General features: G+C 39.3%; 1 protein-coding gene across 1 annotated transcript; it reads right to left on the bottom strand.

Annotated features, from left to right (window-relative positions):
* Positions 1-11,185: 11,185 nt before the first annotated feature.
* Positions 11,186-17,286, bottom strand: LOC117323326. Its single transcript, XM_033878869.1, has 2 exons — positions 17,032-17,286; positions 11,186-16,414 (listed from the first exon to the last, which is right to left on the bottom strand). The coding sequence occupies exon 2, from the start codon at positions 15,578-15,580 to the stop codon at positions 11,186-11,188; it is 4,395 nt and encodes a 1,464-aa protein (XP_033734760.1). The 5' UTR covers positions 15,581-16,414; positions 17,032-17,286.
* Positions 17,287-19,016: the final 1,730 nt, after the last annotated feature.

The raw sequence follows: 19,016 nt of genomic DNA, 5'->3' as shown, positions 1-19,016 counted from the left end.
AACTATGGTAACCATGCTTTCTCGTTAACTCAAAACTATGTATTTAATTACAATGCATTGAATTGCTTATGACAACTATGGGTATATACTTCCCAGAACTCTGTCAGGTTTAGCTAGATTGTTGAAACATTGATGGAGTTGGTGTTTTTCGTTTATCAGGTGAAGTAGCATACCGAACCTTGTAACCTGGTAAAGAAACAATTCATGAAAACTTACAATTTTATATTTGCCCCACAATATTCTACGTCGCTTTTTCAATTTTTGACTTTTATATTTGTTTATTTTCTAGGAAATAATATAACCACTTTCAAATTGATATTTAATATAGTTCGTTTCATTATTTAAGCGAAACCTTTTGCCTTTAGGTTAAATTCAAACGTTTGGCCATTCGACACAACAGCATTTTACAGTAGCCTTTCTGGTGAGAATCTTCCGGAGTAAACTTTCCTGTATCAGGTAAGACACATTGTACTGTTGGTAATATTTGTCAGTTTTCTTATTTTGTAAATCATTATATTATGTGTGATAACTCATATTAGTTAGCTATGTTTTCATTGCCATATATTATGATATTTGTGGTTTACCTGGCCGGTAAATTTACGAATCGTTTTTATCTCTCCGCGGTATGACATCATATTAATAAATAACCATTAATTTATGATGTCATATCGTGTTACCATAGAGACAACCATGTATTACTGATGAGACAGCATTACAATGTATTTGATATGACAGAGTTGTAGCATCACAGGAGAAAACGCATGAGCGGAAGGTCGCATTAAAGTAAATGCAGTCTCTAGTTATTCCCAAACTACACTCTTAATAAAACTTCAATCAAACTTTTTTTATCACAGTCACATATCTTTGATATATTAGAGAGGGAATAAAAGTGTGTTCGTTCCCATTGTATCTCAGAGACGAAAGAGGGAAAACGCCATTATTGAAATATCAAGAGGGTTTATTGCCTCCATATCATATCTTGAAATTAAATTTTGTGTGAAACCACCCATAAAATACTGAACTGTGAATCATTATATAGTTCCGCATGAATAACCACGTATGTACATTAAGATACCGATGACAGAATGTATTCGACATCAGTGACGTTAGCCTGTGATGATCAGAGCGAGACAAGATTGATCCATTGTTACTGAGGCTGTTAGTATCAGAATCTTCATCTCCATTTATGTACTACTCTTCTGAGATGAAAGTGAATTATAACATGTGTAAATTATATTTCGTCATAATGTCGTTTTAATTTCATTTTCTATTTTGTAAATGACGCCAAATTGGCGGAATGCATTAATGCCTTGCACCGACTTGGAAACGAATAACGATATGACAAGAATAAGATTCAATCATTTTATCTTCCGACAGATAAACCCTCCTTACAATCATGATAAAGGGGTGTGGATAGGTCTTGTAGAAAACAACCCCCGATATATTATATTAAGGAGGGTTTGGTATGGAACGCCAAAGCTGCATTATATGATAAATGTTCATTATATGACTTGAATTTACTATTATATGATATCATATCATCATTATATGATGCGATGTTGTCATTATATGTTATTATACCTCAGACTTGTATCACAGCTTCTGATTAGTAAAAACCATGTCACGTGATTAAAAACATTCGTTATGTCAACCGTAATTTCCAAATAATTCGTTATTTACTTGCTGTCGCTTTCGAAACATCATGTCACCCTCTGAATATCATAATGTCACCCTCTCGTGAGCCCTCCAAAATCGTTATGTCACCCTCTCGTGAGCCCCAACTCGGAACTCGCTTCCGTAACGTCTTCAAAAGCAGTCGAATCAGAGGAGTTCCGAGTATTCTGCTTGACAACAACAATGGCTGCCGACGGACGCTATCGTCTGCCAACAGAGGAGGAAATGGCGAAATTATTGCAAGAAAAGGATTCTAAAAACACCAAAAGGGTCATCAATGGGGCCGTGGATTCCTTTAGACATTTCCTATCTGCAACAGGTAGACAAATGGATTTTGAAAATTTACTTTTTGGTCTGCTATTTTAATGACAGTTGACAAACGTTCTCAATAATATGTTGAACATTTCTATTACAAATGAAGAAACATCCAGGGTACTGGGTTATATTAATTTATTATTTATTTAAACTGAATTTATCTATAAAAGGAAATGAATATTAGAATCCTATGGCTATAGGTTGATTACAATTGAGCATTTGTTGAATAGTTGATGAATTAATGAAATAAATTTTATTAAAAACTGTTGATGGTAATAAATAAACTTATTGATACCAAAATTGATTCACTTATGTTTTTTTTCGGTATAATAAAATAATTACTGCCCTTGTTCCGGGTTGACATGAATATTTGCCCGGAACAAGGGCCCTCAGGTGACATGACACCTCTCGGGTGGTCAAATATTCATGTCAACCCGGAACAAGGGCAATAATTGTATAATATCATTTTGCTATTATATGATACGATGTTGTCATTATATGATGTAAAAAAATCATTATATGGCGCGATAAATTATCAAAGCCCAGGATTCCATCTCCTCAAGCAAGTCAATTACTCTGCTGCGTTCGAGCAACCAGTTATGGATAGTCACCGATGGTACTGTAAAATGCAAAGGTCACTGTGCCACCCTCTACACTACTCGTAAAGACAGGATGTTACTTGCAGGATTTTTCAGTGCGAAGCTGCGCAAAAATCAGAGCTTATGGATTTCATGTGAGGTAGGTATCTTAATTGCCTCTGCGGTTAAACATTTCAGCTCGTACATTATTCAATTCACAACTAAAGCGTGTGTTCTCACAGACAGTAAACCGTTGGTACAGGATTACGAAAGGTTCTGTAAAGTTGAGTTCTCTGCGAATATCTACATTTTTGTTTATGGCCAGCCGTTTCCAAATTTCCATCAGACACGCAATTTGTGCAAACATATTACCTTCTGACTTTGCCAGTAGAAACACCGCCGAATGTGAGCACCCTAACTGCCACATCTGCACTTTTGTTCCGTCGATTGATGCCTCAGTTGTGCCACGTTTCTACCCAAGACATTTTGAATGATATCGTCAAAGTTTCGTTCATCAGTATTCCAGGTTAGCTAGCAGCTTTCCAACGCGAATGTCTTGATCTACGTCGCACTCATGCACACCTAAAACAAGGCACAAGGTCTTCAAAAAACTTTCTAACATCAAGGATTCAAACGTTACCTTCAGTTTGCTTCCATCGCTAAGGATGGACTACTTGTCGTAAGAAAGGATATTCCATTCGAATCTCAGCGCGAATGCATCATTGTACCTCGCAGTGTATTGGAAGGTTTACTTACTTCTCTACACATCAGGTAGGATCATCCGTCCCAACACCAACTCAAGGCCATTATGCAGCGATACTTCTACGAGCTTGATATGGACAAAGCAATTGAGAATACATCATCTGGCTGTCATCAATGTGCGTCCCTCCGTTAAGTCCAACGTTATACACAGGGTGAAACTTCTTGTAATCCTCCTGAAAAAGTAGGATTCTTATTTCCCGCCGACGTAATAAAGAGAGCGTCAAATTATTCTAGTTGTGAGAGAATACAGAAATGCGCCCATTAGTCTGCCCTTATGCCGTGATACGTACCGATTGGGCTGCCGGTTTCAAATTTTTTAGCTAATGACAACGAACTATCTCGCCATCGGTTGTGCATCGACATTGGTCGCGTCCAAAATCAAAATAAAAACCCTGTTGCTGAAAGAGTCATCCAAGACCTTGAAGACAAAATACTCTGCCAAGACCCAGGTTGCATGGTTGTAACCTCACTCTTATTATCTCTTGCAACTACAAGAATTACTTTCCGCTTGAAAAACCGAGATTTGCGAGGCGTGGACGTATCCAAATACCTGTCACAGACCAGGACATTATTTTGCGCCAACATCAACTGAAACTTACGAATCACCCCGACATTGAAAAATCGAAATCACCATTCGTTCAAACACCTACTCTTATTGAATCTCAAGTTGGTGATCTCGGGTACCGTAACAAATCCGTCAGGAGACCGATATCTCAACTGCGTCGATATTCATACCGTGTCAAAGACTTTGATCTGTACACAGCTCCAGCAGTCGACCGTACTATATCTGAAAAGCAGTATATTTCATCCAATGTTTCGGAATCGTCCGATGAAGATTATACACCTCTCAATTAACCGTCTTCCGACAAATTACCTGCTTATGGGCATGATCAATTTCCCTGTACAATTGAACGAATTTCCTTAACCTGATGAATATCCCAATATCCCTAGTGTCACATCCGACATATTTGCATCCCCAGAGGATGTCTGTGCTGATATCCCAGACTCGTTACCTTCTGGTAGACCACGACGAGAACGAAAGTCGCCGAAATGACTTAATGACTACATACCTAAAGTAGCGCTATCCTGAAAAGACATGCCAGCTACTTCAGTTCCGAGGTGACATTTGGCAAGTGTTGATTCAGTAACCCATATTAATGTGAACCTAATTGTGCTTTATTCAGGGCAGTATAATCCCTAAAACATGAGGGCAGTCTATCCAATGATTGTATTTTTAGTTTTAAGCTTTAATGTTTCTGTTCAACTGACCGACAATCCTTCCTAACTTTAAGTTACAGTAAATATGTTTGTCTTTAAAAAGAGGAAAGTTGTGACGCCAGTATTAGAACAGTAATTACGTTTAGTGCATTCCGGAGTGAAGTCCGGAATTGTTTATGGTTCCTTTGTTTATACTCTCTCCTCGTGTTCCGTTTCTCATCATCATAAGTTTCTCTCGCCTTACGAGCTGTGTTGTGACTGTGCTCCTCCTAACTAGTGGCGCTAAAACTTTTTCATTCAAATTGGCAAGTTCAAGTGTAGGCTGACTAGAGTTGATACCAGGTTTTACTCGTTTAACGATTGTGTACGGAAACAAATCTATTGTAACAAGCCAATTCTCTACCTAAAATTCATAAGCCGATCCTTTTTTCAATAAACACATTTTTATTAGTAACAAATAATAAGAAAATGCAATCAATGTTACTGCAAAAATAAGCTTGATCCGTGCATAAATATATATATATATAACATAGTAACACAATTGACGAAGGAAGACAACTTTATGACGCTTGCCCTGACCAGGCCTCGAACTCGCGATCTACGGCACACAATCACCTTGCCAGAGATACTCGCAGCTTATACCGCTGCGCCACATCGGTGTTCTTAAAAAACAACGTTTCAATGGCATACAGTACATAGTAACACTCATTCACTAGCCAGTAGACCCATAACCTTTTTTGTACCCAACAAGAGGATTTACTTATATCATTCATGTTCTATATATGTGTTTTGTGGATGTTTGTAACACTCGATTTGTTTATAAATTATTACAAAAGATTATCCCCCTTTGTATGACAAGACCTTTTCACACTGAAGAATGGTTATCAAACAAAAAGTTTGTACACAACTTGTCAAACGTTTAAGTTATTACATATTTGGTTTTGTTCATTTGTTTAACGTCCTAACAGCTAATGTCATTTAGGTGTTAAATCTCCTTGTGATAGGCCAGAACTTTTTCCGAACATATTTGGTAAACAATCGCAATTTCCCAATGTTGTAAGTCAACATAGCTTTTAGCTAATGTACTATGACTGCAAACGAATGCATCGTAAAAAATATCACAGTCCTACAAACTTTTTTTCACGGTTAGGAAAAAAACAATGTTTTAAATGTTAATAGACGAATGCGCCTCAAAATCAAAGTCCTACGAAGGGTAACAAAGTAACTTTATATTTACATTACATGTGACTCTCATGTTTACTGGCCGGATGACAAGATGCCAGGTACAAGATAGAAGAAATTTTATTTTGTATCGTACACATGATAACAGGATACATTAGCAACGAAGAGCTATTATTACGACCAACATATGGAAAATATCACAGTGTGGTTAACAAAATCATTAGTAATACATAACACGTAACACGTAATACATAAATAATAGCAAGGAGTTACAGGAGTATGATAACAAGAAAGACTATAGTGAATAAGGTAATTGATATTAAGTGCAGTTAAGTTAAATAGCAAGCACAAATAGCATGCAAAGTCACTGGGTAATTATAAAGCACATGACTATATATATATATATGCTAACATAGCAAACTGTAAAAATTGAAAGGATAAGCTCTTGGGTACAATCTAAAATTCATACCGAGTGTATGAAGCGTGATAAATGAAGGTAAAAAGCACATATAAAATGGATGTATTTAAATTCATATACCTTTAAACTAAACTTTACAAATTATAAGCAACATAACAAAAAAACAGCATTGACTCGGTATACTAGTTCTATAGTCGACAGACATCGCATTTGACATTACAAAGCATGTACAATAAAAATAATAAAGAGAAGGCTAGCGTGAACACAAAGACAGTTGCTGAGAGAGTAAGAACGTGCTGTCCTTAGCTCATTAGGCAGGCTGATCCACACCCTGGCTGCCACAGAGCGGAAAGACTTTAGTCCGTACCTGGTCTTTTTCACTCTATGGATCTCGGCTGTGTGTTCCATCCTGAGATTATCAGATATATTTTTAGTTTTGATTAGATCTTGTATGTAGGTAGGTACTTTTCTAAAAACCTCTTTGTATCATTAATTGTATGCGTATTTCATGTAAGAAATCCATATTACAGTCAGTTAAGATGTGAATAAAAGGGTGAGCATGGTCATAGACAACAAAACGTCCTCCCTGGATCTCTTCTAACTTTAAAGTACTGTTTTTGCTACAAAAGTGCCAGGCCAGAGGACAGTAGTTAAAAATTTGACATAATAAAGGACTGGAAGATGGCCATTCTGGTCTGTTTAGATAAACAAAAAATACCAATTATCTCTGCTAATTGTTTGGCCGCTTTCCTACATACGTAAGAAGTGTGAGTGAGTCGGCTTAAAGAGTCGATACAGTTTATGGCAGTATCTGAGATATCGAGTTATTTAATGTTTTATTAGCATTGGTACTTACACATATACATGTAGCCTGAAATTTCTGGGGGTTTGCTATCATACCATTATTACCAAACCAATAGTTTAATATGCTTAATTCTCTCTCCAAAGTGGACTTCAGATCTTGGTGATTTTCATGGGTGTATGACAACGGTATTATCATCTGCGTAGTTGTATAAGCACCAAATTTGGTAGTAAGAAACATGGCAATTATAAAAAAAAAATATTGAATAAAAGGGGCCCTACTATGGACCTTTTGAGTACCCTCTTCACAAGCTGCATTCTGTTGGAGAGATAACTGCTGAACGTAGGCTCACAGCTTCCCCGCCAACAGATTGTGAGGAAGACAGTCGAACGCCTTTGGGAGCTCCATAAGTATGGCACCAATCATCTTGTTCTCATCAAATGCCATTCGCCAGTCCCTCAAGAGGCGCAGCAGAGTAGACTGGTACCCAAAGCCTGCCCTGAAGGCAACCAGGAAGGGGTTTAAATATACAGGAATTAATTACTAAGCTGGTCAGTTACTGATAGGCCTATAGTTGGTCTTGTCTAAGGGGTCATTTGTTTTAGATAGGAATCACTTGTGCCCGCTTTAGACAGTTAGGAAAAGATTCCTTTTTAATGCAATGGTTTATTAGACCAGAAAGGGGATGACTTTACGAATTGCTACTATAATTTAAGATTTGTGCCTGTATATATGTCTACATGTTTATATGTGCCATTGACCTAGGTCATTTACTTCATCAAGCAAAGGGCCTCGTCCGGCAGTTTATTCGTGCTATGGGGCTGTGCCTCCGTCCTTCGTTAATAGTATAAAAATCGTATCCGCCAACTGCCAGGGTCTTGGAGATATTGTTAAACAAAAAGACATATTTAATTATTTGAAATCCAAAAACATACACAGCCTTCAAGACACCCACTTTACATTGACAGGGAAAACACAATTCGTTCATGTTGGGGTTTAGATTTCATGCAAAATTTGTACAATTCTAATTCTAGGGGCATAGCTATTTTCTTTAGTAATAATTTCGAATATAAAATATTACAGAAAAAGACAAAAGATGATCATGGTAACTTAATAGCCTTAGATATTGTAATAGAAGGGGAGAAACTAACTGTAATTACACTATATTGACCAAATACTGACCAACCTGATACAATATCATAGAAGATGTGGGTAATAATAAATATATACTAAGTGGGACTTTTAATATGACTTTTGATTTCACACAATCCCAATGCTAGAGATAAAGTCCTTGAATCAAACAAAGAATATGGACTAATATATACTTTTAGAGAACCTCACCCTGACACCAAAAGATACACATGGCACAGAAAACACCTATCAAACAAGCACTTACACTCATTAATAGAACTAAATCTTACAAAACTTTAAGCGAGGAAAGGGATTTCGGAAATTTAATAACTCTACAATTTGATCCTGACTACATAACTTTATAAAATCAGCATTAAATGACATCATAATGAATTAGAAGGGGATGGGGAAAACCAACTAACTACTAATGTGGATTAAAGTCAAGAAACTACACCAGTAAAATAATTCCACGTATAAGCAAAGAAGATGGTACAATGATATCTCACCAACGAGAAACAAAGCTTTTACAGTACTTATACCAAAAAAAAATATATCTCTTCAAAATATAAATCATTAAACATTGATGGACTCTAAAAAGATTAAAAAAAAAAAAAAAAGTCTTGGTTCTGATGGTTTCACTGTTGAGTTTGTAAAACTATTTTGAAAACAACTAGGCCCTTTCACTAAACTATAGCTTTGACACTTTAGAACTTTCTATAACACAAAACTGTGAATTATTACATGCATTCCAAAAGGTTATAAGCCACGTAATAAATGAACTAATTGGCGACCAATATCACTTTTTAATAACATACGTAAAATAGCATCAAGAACAATATTACAATGGTTTTAAACAATTATTGATTAATTAATAAGTAGTAATCAAACAGGCTTTATTCCCGGTCGATACATAGGAGAAAACATTCGATTAATTTATGACATTATGCGATATACTGAAGATAAAAATTTACCAGAACTTAAACTTTTAATAGATTTTTTAAAATCATTCTGATTCTGTCTCTTGGAATTTTATTTTAAAAACATTGAACTTTTTCAATTTTGGCCCAAACATTTTTCAATGGATAAAACTTTTTCAGAATAACACTCAATCTGCAGTAAACATCGGGAGTATTTATCAAACTTTTTCAAAATTGAACGTGGTTGCTGTCATGGAGACCCCATCTCATCTTGTGTGGCGAGATCCTATCTATAATTTTAAGAAGAAAACAAAATGGAATTCAAGGAAGAAATATACGGGAAAAAGAAATACTACTCTCTCAATTTGCAGATGACCCTACAAGAAATCTTTAGATTATACTCACCAAAAACTTACATATTTTACTAATATCTCTGGTCTAAAAATGAACTTCTCCAAGACCCAGGTAGTTTAGATTGATAGTAAAAAATGCAGCAACAATACTTACTCCACTGACTTCAATTTAAAATGGGGTTGCACAAGGTTCTCGTTATCAGGCATTGACTATGACATTAATCTTCACAGAATCACTAAACTAAACTTTGACAAAAATATTCTAGGCCGAAGTCTCTAATATCTACATTGGAAAGAAGAATACTTACACAAATTGGCAAAATAATAGTAAACAAAACGTCAATAATATGTCAGTTCAATCATTTGTTTCTTGAATGCTGATGTTGCATATCCTAAAGAAAATACTTTTCATCCAATTATTTGTGGAATGGCAAATCAGATCAAACCAAAAGAGACATATTTATCAAAATTATATATATATCGAAAGGGGACTCAAAATGATACATTTGAAAATACAATATATTAGCGTTCGAAAACAACTTGGATAATACGAGTTTATCGTAAATAAGGAAATTGGGGCGTTGTAATGGAATCATATTTTGATAAAGATATTCTTTCAAATATAGGAACAGAAAAGTTTAAAGAACTGTCAAAAAACTGCACAAATATTAAGGAACCTCTGATACAGTCTGACATGCCAGAATGTCCTTGGTTGTAGGTACTGGCCTTTTTTTCTGGGACCGCAATGGCTAAGTCATTGCCCCTGATTATTATTCAAAGTATCTAAAATAGCTAAGTTGGACAACGCTAGAAGCACTACAGTAATCACCAGTCTAAATCAATGTTTGCCAGGCATGGCATTCCAACGGAAGTCAGAAGTGATGATGCTCCTCAATATAGTTCCCAGGAGTTCAGAAAATTTGCAAATGAATGGGGATTCAAACATGTCACAGCCGGTCCATATCACCCTTAAGGCAACGGGTTAACAGAAAAAAATTTACAAACAGTGAAAAGATTACTGGAGAAGTGGAAACAGGGTAATATAATGCACACCCACTTACCAAGATCCTATAAGACTCTATCATATGTTGTCATGTAGGATAGGGATATTCCACCCTCTGGGTCACAAAATGTGGTAAAACCCGAGGCCGGCTCCGCCTCGGGTTTTACCACATTTTGTGACCCAGAGGGTGGAATATCCCTATCCTACATGAACCACATATGATTGAGTATTTTTCTCTCATTCTCAACCTAAAATATGCAAAAATAGGCACTATCTGTCGATAGCTTTCTCAGATAGACGCCATTTTTTCTCAATCCAAACTTTTTTTCTACTGCATATAATAAAAAAAAGAACAGCGCCAATCGATTTACCATACCCCATATATGCAAACGTCGTTTGCTGTTCTAAAAACGAAGGAAACCATTCATTTCCACAGTCTAACGTTGTTTCAGCAGCCCTGTCATTGCAAGCGAAGCCAAATCACTTGATGTCGGCCAAGCTAGTGTGTCCTTTCGGGTGAAAATATAGTTCCATGTTTTATTAATAAAAAATAATAAAAGAACGTGTTTTTTTTTACATATTTTATATCATAAATAAAAAAAAAATTATCTGATTACATATCTTAATTCAATGTATTGTTTACAAATCTATAGATAGATGTACTTTCGGTTCGGCGACACATCCCCCCGCTTCAGATGAAATTGCCACAATTTCACAAAATATCCACCTCGCATAACATAAAGAATACCAACACTACGTATTCCAACTGGAATTCCTGTGATCTTCCCGGACTAACGACAGCAACGTCCCACTCTATATCCAATATAGGTTCCTACACCCGGCTGAGATAATCCGCTCCAACATTGTCACAACCCTTGATGGCCCGCAAGCGAAACCTGTAAGGCTGCAACATCAAAGCCCATCTCATCAGCCTTCCGTTAGCTGTCCTCGTCCGGTTCAGATACGTCAATGGTTGGTGGTCTGCTTCCAAAACAAACTCGCGTCCATACAGGTACGGTTCAAACTTTTGTATGCCCCAAACGATAGCTAGGCACTCTCTCTCAATAATGGCGTAATTCTTCTCACGGGGAAGAAGCTTCCGGCTAGCGTATGCTACCGGCATCGGCTTGTCGTTCTCCTCTTGCAGCAGAATAGCCCCAATACCTGTATCGGATGCATCAGTCCTGAGAATAAACTCCTGTGTAAGATCCGGTAACTTCAGAACAGGACTGCTGGTCAACATCGTCTTCAAAGTTACAAATGCCTTCTCATGACTGTCGTTCCACTCAACCTTATTTGCGAGTCCTTTCTTGGTCAGGTCACTCAGAGGTATGGCTATTGCAGAGAAATTCGGTATGAATCTCCGATAAAAGCTCGCTAGTCCCAGAAACGATCGCACTTGTTTCTTTGTTTCTGGTTTTGGTGCCTCTTCTATAGCCTTGATCTTTTCCTGGTCTGGTCGAAGTCGCTTATCTCCAACTACATACCCCAGACAAGGTAGAGACATGAAACCAATCGAACACTTCGTAGGTCGTGCCGTCAACCTCGCCTTCCTCAACCGACCAAATAATTCCTTCAACACTTCCAGATGTTGTTCCCATGTTTCCGTAAAAATGAGAATGTCGTCGATGAAATTATCCAACCAGTCCATTCCCGCTGACAGTTTCCTCATAAGGCGGCTAAACGTCGCAGGTGCGTTAACTAATCCAAACGGCATAACCCGAAATTGGAACAGTCCTTGGGGAGTGCTGAATGCAGTCTTTGGTTTCGCATCTTCCCCCATAGGCACCTGCCAATATCCCTTAGACAGATCCAGCTTAGAGAAGTAACGCGCTCCTGCAAGCCGACCGAAGATGTTGTTTGTGTCTGGCATTGGTTCAGCATCGAACACTGTCACACGGTTTAGCCTCCTGAAGTCAATGCAGAATCTGTTGCTGCCATCCTTCTTCTTCACCATTACAACAGGTGCGGCATAGGGTGATTCCGATGGTTCAATGATTTTCATATCAATCATCTTCTTGACCTCATCCATTATGACTTCCTTGGTGCTGTATGGTAATGGATACTGCTTCACACGAACTGGTTCTGATGTTGTCGTATGGATGTCGTGTTGAGCCAAGTTGGTGTGGCCAGGCATGTCCGTGAGTACATCTGTGTAAGAATGTAGTAGCTCGTTGACATCCTCCAGCTGTGATGACGTCAATTCCTCAGCTATGACGACATCATCCACTCCCTCTTTACCAGTCTTAGACGGAAGTGTCTCTAACTCCGGGTTTCCTTCATAATCGTCTTCGTCCTCATGAAGAACCGCTGTGGCTATACACCCAAGGATTCCGCTAACCTCTGAATCCGACCTTTTGACTTCTGGTTCTACATACTTCTTCAGAAGATTCACATGGAGTGTCTTAATCTTACCATCGCGATTTACTCGATAGTCCGACGGTCCAACTCTCTCAACTACTTGAAATGGTCCACGCCACTGCATTAGCAACTTATTGGCTTTGGTTGGCAACAACACCAATACCTTATCTCCTGCTTTTAGTTGTCTAACCTTCGATTTCCTGTTGAAGTACTTCTTCTGCTTCCCTTTGGCCATCTTTAAATGTTCCTTTGCAAACTGACACGTTTCATCCAGTCTTTCCCTCAAATCCATCACATACTGATATGTAGATTTGACTTCTTCATCTGGCACATTCTTGGTCCACAATTCCTTCAAAACCATCATTGGTCCACGTACTGATCTTCCGTACAATAGTTCGAAAGGGGAAAACCCCAAGCTCTCCTGTGGAACTTCTCGGTAGGCAAATAACAATGCATTGATGAACTTGTCCCAGTCCTTTGGTCGTTCCGCACTCATCCTCCTAAGCATCTGCTTAAGCGTACCATTGAATCTCTCAACCAACCCATTGCACATGGGATGGTAAGGGGTCGTTGTCAATTGCTTCATTGACAGCAGCCGGGCAACTTCACGCATGACATCCGAAGTGAACTGCGCCCCTTGGTCCGAGAGCATCTCAGCTGGAACTCCAACCCTACTAAATATGTCAACCAACGCTTCTGCTACTTGCTCCGTCTCTATGCCACGTAGCGCTACAGCCTCTGGATATCTTGTCGCGTAGTCTACTACCGTCAGAATATATCTGTTTCCCCTATCTGTTGCTGGTTGAATTGGTCCAATCAAATCCACTGCAACCCTCTGGAATGGCGTATCAATCAGCGGCATGTTCCCCAGTGGCGCGACAGGAACCCTTCCCTTAGAAATAGTTCGCTGGCATATATCGCATGACCTACAATACCTTGTCACATCTGCTTGGACGCCGGGCCAGAAGAATTCCGAGAGAACACGTGCTGTTGTCCTCTTGACTCCTTGATGTCCCGCCATGATGGATGCATGTGCAAGGTCCAACACTGCCTGTCGAAATTTCCTGGGAACTACTAACTGCCGAAACTCCTTACCATTGGCTACCTTTGGACTCCGAAATTTCTGGTAAAGCAAACCCTTATGGTAGAATATTACCGAAACTCCGCCATCTTGTCGTTCATGCCGGTCGTCTAACTTGGCCATATCCCTAAATCTTGACAAAGTAGGGTCCACCTTCTGTTCCTCCTTAATCTCGTCCATGGTCCCAATGTCAGTAACTTCCTTCACCTGTAGTGCACGATATCCATTCTGATTCCTTTTCTTCTGAGATCTCGTCTCTACAGCCTGTATTCTTCCATTCTTGCTTTGCCAATCGTTGTCAGGATGGTTTGGGGGTCTCGCACCGTGTACATTACCAATTATCAGGTCGTACAGGGGTGTCTCCAATACCCAGGCATCAGTTGTTCCTCTAAAATAGGGTGTGTCAATTTCTAACTCAGCCACAGGCACCTGTATCCTGGATCCATCTGCAAGCGAACACACTTGCTGCCGGTCAGAAATCCTAGAAGTGTCCACCAAATCCTTCCTCACAACAACACCGCTACAACCGCTATCCCTTAACACCGTAACAAAATGGTCGCCAACATATCCACTTGCTATCGGCATGCCTCTGTCTCCAGCCATCTTTATGTTGCATGACTCACTGAGAGTGGGAGGACTTCTATCAACTGAAGGAGATGATGCCTGTACCCGAGTACCTTCACTGCATCTTCTTTTACTTCTACTTCTAGTAGATCTTCTCCCTCGTCCTCTTGTTGACAAGTGTTTGCGTCTACCAACATCCTCCGAGCCAATCTCCCCTACTACAGCAGCAACGTTAGATGACTTCTTACCCCGACACTCGTACGACAAATGACCTGGTTTCCCACAAGAATAACACTTCCTCTCCTTTGATGGCAGTGACGACTTCCCACGAGAGTTGTCTCCTGTGTGTGGACTGTTGTTCTGTTTCGGTTTGCTATCAGCATGCTTGGTCGTCCTTGTAGTCATTAGGTTACTCCTACTACCCCTGGCATCAGCAAACTGGTCCGCGAGCTTGGCCGTCTCTTCCAACGTCTTCGGAATTCTTTCCTTCAAGAATAACGCCAGATCTCTCCCACAACAATAAATGAATTGATCTCTGATAACTAGATCCATTACGCCTTCATAGGTCTTTTGAGTCCCTGTCATCTCTACCCATCTCTCAAAGTAATTCTCCAGTCTCAAAGAGAACTGAGAAAAGGTCTCCCCGCTTTCTGGTCTTGCAGAATGAAATGCCTTCCTAAAACCTTCCTCTGTCTTCTCAAAGCGCCTGAGCAAAGCCTTCTTAAGCTCCTCATACGTAAGTGCCTGTTCCACTGGAAGTCGAGAGAAAACATCGAGTGCCTTCCCCTTCAGTAGAGCACTAAGATTTGCTCCCCAACTAGCCGAGTCCCACTTCTGAGCGGTCGCATATCTCTCGAAACGCTGCAAATAGGCATCCATGTTGTCTTTACCCTCTTCGAATGCGGGCAGCTTAGGACCCCGTAATGCTGTTCCATCTCGCACCGTTGGTTTTGACTGGGAAGCTTGCAATTCCATCTGCCTCTTATGTTCTTCAATCGCCCTCGCTTCGCTCTCTCTCTCTAGCTTTGCTTTTTCCATCAGCATCTCCTTCTGGAAAAGACGCTCCTTCTCTTTCTCTTCAAGCTCCTGTAGCCTTACCCTTCTGTCTTCTTCTCTTTCATGTCTGGCCTTGGCTTGTTCCTCAGATACAAACTGGCGTAATTCCTGACCCTGCAAACCAAGCTCCTTACCATACAAAATCAATTCCTCGCGTGTCGACATGATGTAAGCTATGTAAAACAAAGAACATATAACAAAACAATGAATAATTATGACTAACACAATTACTTAGGTACTCACCCCAAATCCTCGAATACTTGTACAGGCCTTTTTCCCGTCTCAGAATAGTGTTACTCACTTGCTCACCTATACCACTTTCCACACAGTATCCAGACTGCTGTGAAAGAAATGGGGAACCTAAACCTAGCTACATGTAACCTGTGGAAAACCTTTCCAGCATCTACTGACAGAATGTAAATCATGAAATCAACCGAGCAGACTAGCACCAGTCATCCCACCGCTGCCACCAAATTGTAACTGTGGTCAGAGCGGCACAGCCATACCCAGTATTGATAACACAATAAAGCATTCTATACAGTATATACATATTTATTTACAGTATTTATAAGGCTATTATATATACAAAATGCACACACACTCACACTCGCACTACACATAAGGATATATACAGTCTTTTTAAAAGTTCTGTCCTCTTCCTTTCCAATCAACTCCTCTGGTCCTCTGTCCTATCACGTCACATGAGTTACCAGCTATGAGCGTAGATGTAGATACTTCAGTATCTCATAACACTTCAGTGTTAACATAACAATCAGCCGATATCGGAATCATCATCACTGCCACATGTAAACCACACAGGTATACATGTAGGTCGAACTGTTGACCACTGACTTATATGAGTCAACTGCATCACCGGGAAACAAGGCTGGGTTATACCGCCACTGACTATCACATGTAGATGACCCTGTCATGGTCAAAACTGTTACTGTGTTGGCTGGTCCATCTCACCCAGTTCCCTTGATAATCCACGGTAGAAAGCTGGTAAATACAGAAAATAGGACATAGTTTGTAGAAATCCGTAATATTCCAGGTAGTTTAAAAGTCTCTTCGCGTATACAAGAGCTAGATATTTATTTCACTTACGCGCTTCCATACATTTACACTCCTAACAAACTGGGGTTTCTAGATATACAATTATATATAAATTCAGGATATTTAAATAACACAAACTTAAATATTACTATAATTACTGAATAATATAGCATATTTATGCAAATTATCAGTTAGGTAACCCTGCGGGTCCACAGCGTACAATAAATAATTACAGTCTATCACCTATGGGCCTCCATACCTATAGAAAACGCATACGCTTACTTTACACTAAATACATGACAATAACTGGCCCGTATACAACTAATACATGGCTGATATACAAATGTCTTGCTTATACAGCTATTAATACTATAGTTACCATTATAACATATTGATAAAACAATAACCAGTTATAGAAATTCAAACATACACGTAAACAACTCAGTCACGCACGAGTGGACCGCATCAACTATAAATGCTTGACCGGTCTCCTACAGGTAAATACTATAATCCAATCGGATAAATACATGGGCAATATAAACCAAAAAGGGGCAAACACTTACCACAGTCAGCTTTCTGTGCTTTCACTCATATGAGACAAATATAACAATGTCTCCAATACCTCGAACGATCCTCCGTCCAGAGCGTGCCTTACCGATCGTCCGTCATCTCGTATCTCTCGCGCTTTATCGAAAATACTTACCTGACAGAGAGGTCCGACTTATAGGTAGCGCACCACTAAATACAAACCCTACATACATACCACATAGAAACACCACAAAAATACTTACCATGTTTACTAATCTAGTTATGCGAGCGTGACACTTTTGTATCATTGCGCGCGCATTGCTATCCTACACCGGAAGCGAGGTAATACACACACAGCAAGCATGGGTGTATTTACCTGGACAGACCAGTATGATACCGGTAGGGATGAGAGAATACATTGTACAAACCCCTGAAGGTATCATCTATCGGAGGAACAGAAAAGACATAATACAATCTAAGACGACAAAACAGGAGAAGGACATAAACAATGATGATGTTTTGATGGCATCGAGACCAAATTGGAAACACCAAATCTTTAATCCGTTCTGGAACTACCAAAATGTCAACCATCTCCAGCGACTCCCACACAGGAACCAAATCCTCGAACCAAGAGCGGAAAGAACATTGTGCGTCGACCAAAGTACAATGATTATGTTTGCAATTGTGTATAGGGCATAACAATCCCCAAGTGTAGGGTTAGAGGGCAGTCTACCATTTCCTAGTTATCTCCCCTGCTTTTTTTATACCACCGCAACGAAGTTAGGGGGTATACTGGAATCAAGTTGTCCGTCCGTCCGTCCGTAGACACATATTTTCCGGACAACTTCTCCTAAACCGATGGGCCGATTCCAATGAAACTTCACACAAATATTAATGATCATGTGTAGATGTGCATGCCACTTTCTTTTTCTCGAAATTATGGTTGCTATGGCAACTGGTCACTATAAACAGGTTTTCCGATAAGAACCATAACTTTAAGTTTGTCCGGACAACTCTTCCTAAACCGAAGGGCCGATTTAGATGGAACTTCACACAAGTATAGAGGACCGTGTGTAGATGTGCATGCCACTTTCTTTTTCTCAAAATTATGGTTGCTATGGCAACTGGTCACTGAATTATCTTTATTGTGAACAACACATATTTCAGACATTCTGAATTTCCGAAATATCGGCATACACGGGTTATCTTAGTTAGCCTCTAATTAACAGTTCCAATTCACCATTTACTGGTGCATATTGCGGGGGTATTAGTCAGCCATCCTGGCGACAGTTCTACTTTGCATTTAAAAACAAATCAGCAGATTTGCTATTTTTGGTTTTTAATATGGCAAAACAGGTGTGATAACAAAATGTACAAATGGAAAACAATTTACAGAGTGTTCTTCATTCGTGTTTAGTTAGATTTTGCATTCGTGTTTTAGTTGCATTAGTCAATAGGACAATGTCAGTATAGTCAGGACAGTATTAAACTACTTGTACTATTTTCCTATGTAGTGTATTTCGAGATTCTGTTGTACATGTATTACGTTGTTTTAAATAGTCCATGCATATATTGACCATTAGAGATTAGATAGGGTGCTGAATTTACCTGATTTAATCATTATTAATTACCCTGATCTCTGGCTAATGTTTGTCTGTGTGACACCGTTTAGGTTTGTGGTCCACACGTCTAAGGGGGTGTTAATTGACCTGAATTAATGTACAGCCACTTGAAGTTACACTACGCCGGTGGTTCTTTATAGTGTCCCTGTATAACCCTTGGTCATCATATACTCATCCCTAATCACCATCTAATATGTGTATCCATGTAATTAGGTTAATTTGCCTGACTGCCCCGACAGTTTGCCCAACCGCTCCTGTAGGATTTGGTCAGGTTATGTCAAAAGGTCAGTTAAGGTCACGTTCGCCAGGTTGCACAACTGACTTTAGTATAAAATGGAGAGTTGTGAGAGTTTGGCGAGTTCGACTTTTACATGCCGAGGTGTTGCTTTGCTGGATTT

The sequence above is a fragment of the Pecten maximus genome, chromosome 1 (assembly GCF_902652985.1).
Source record: "Pecten maximus chromosome 1, xPecMax1.1, whole genome shotgun sequence".
In the NCBI taxonomy this organism is placed as follows: Eukaryota; Metazoa; Mollusca; class Bivalvia; order Pectinida; family Pectinidae; genus Pecten; species Pecten maximus.
Note: the sequence above shows the minus strand (reverse complement) of the source record. Positions and strands in the feature narration are given on the sequence as shown.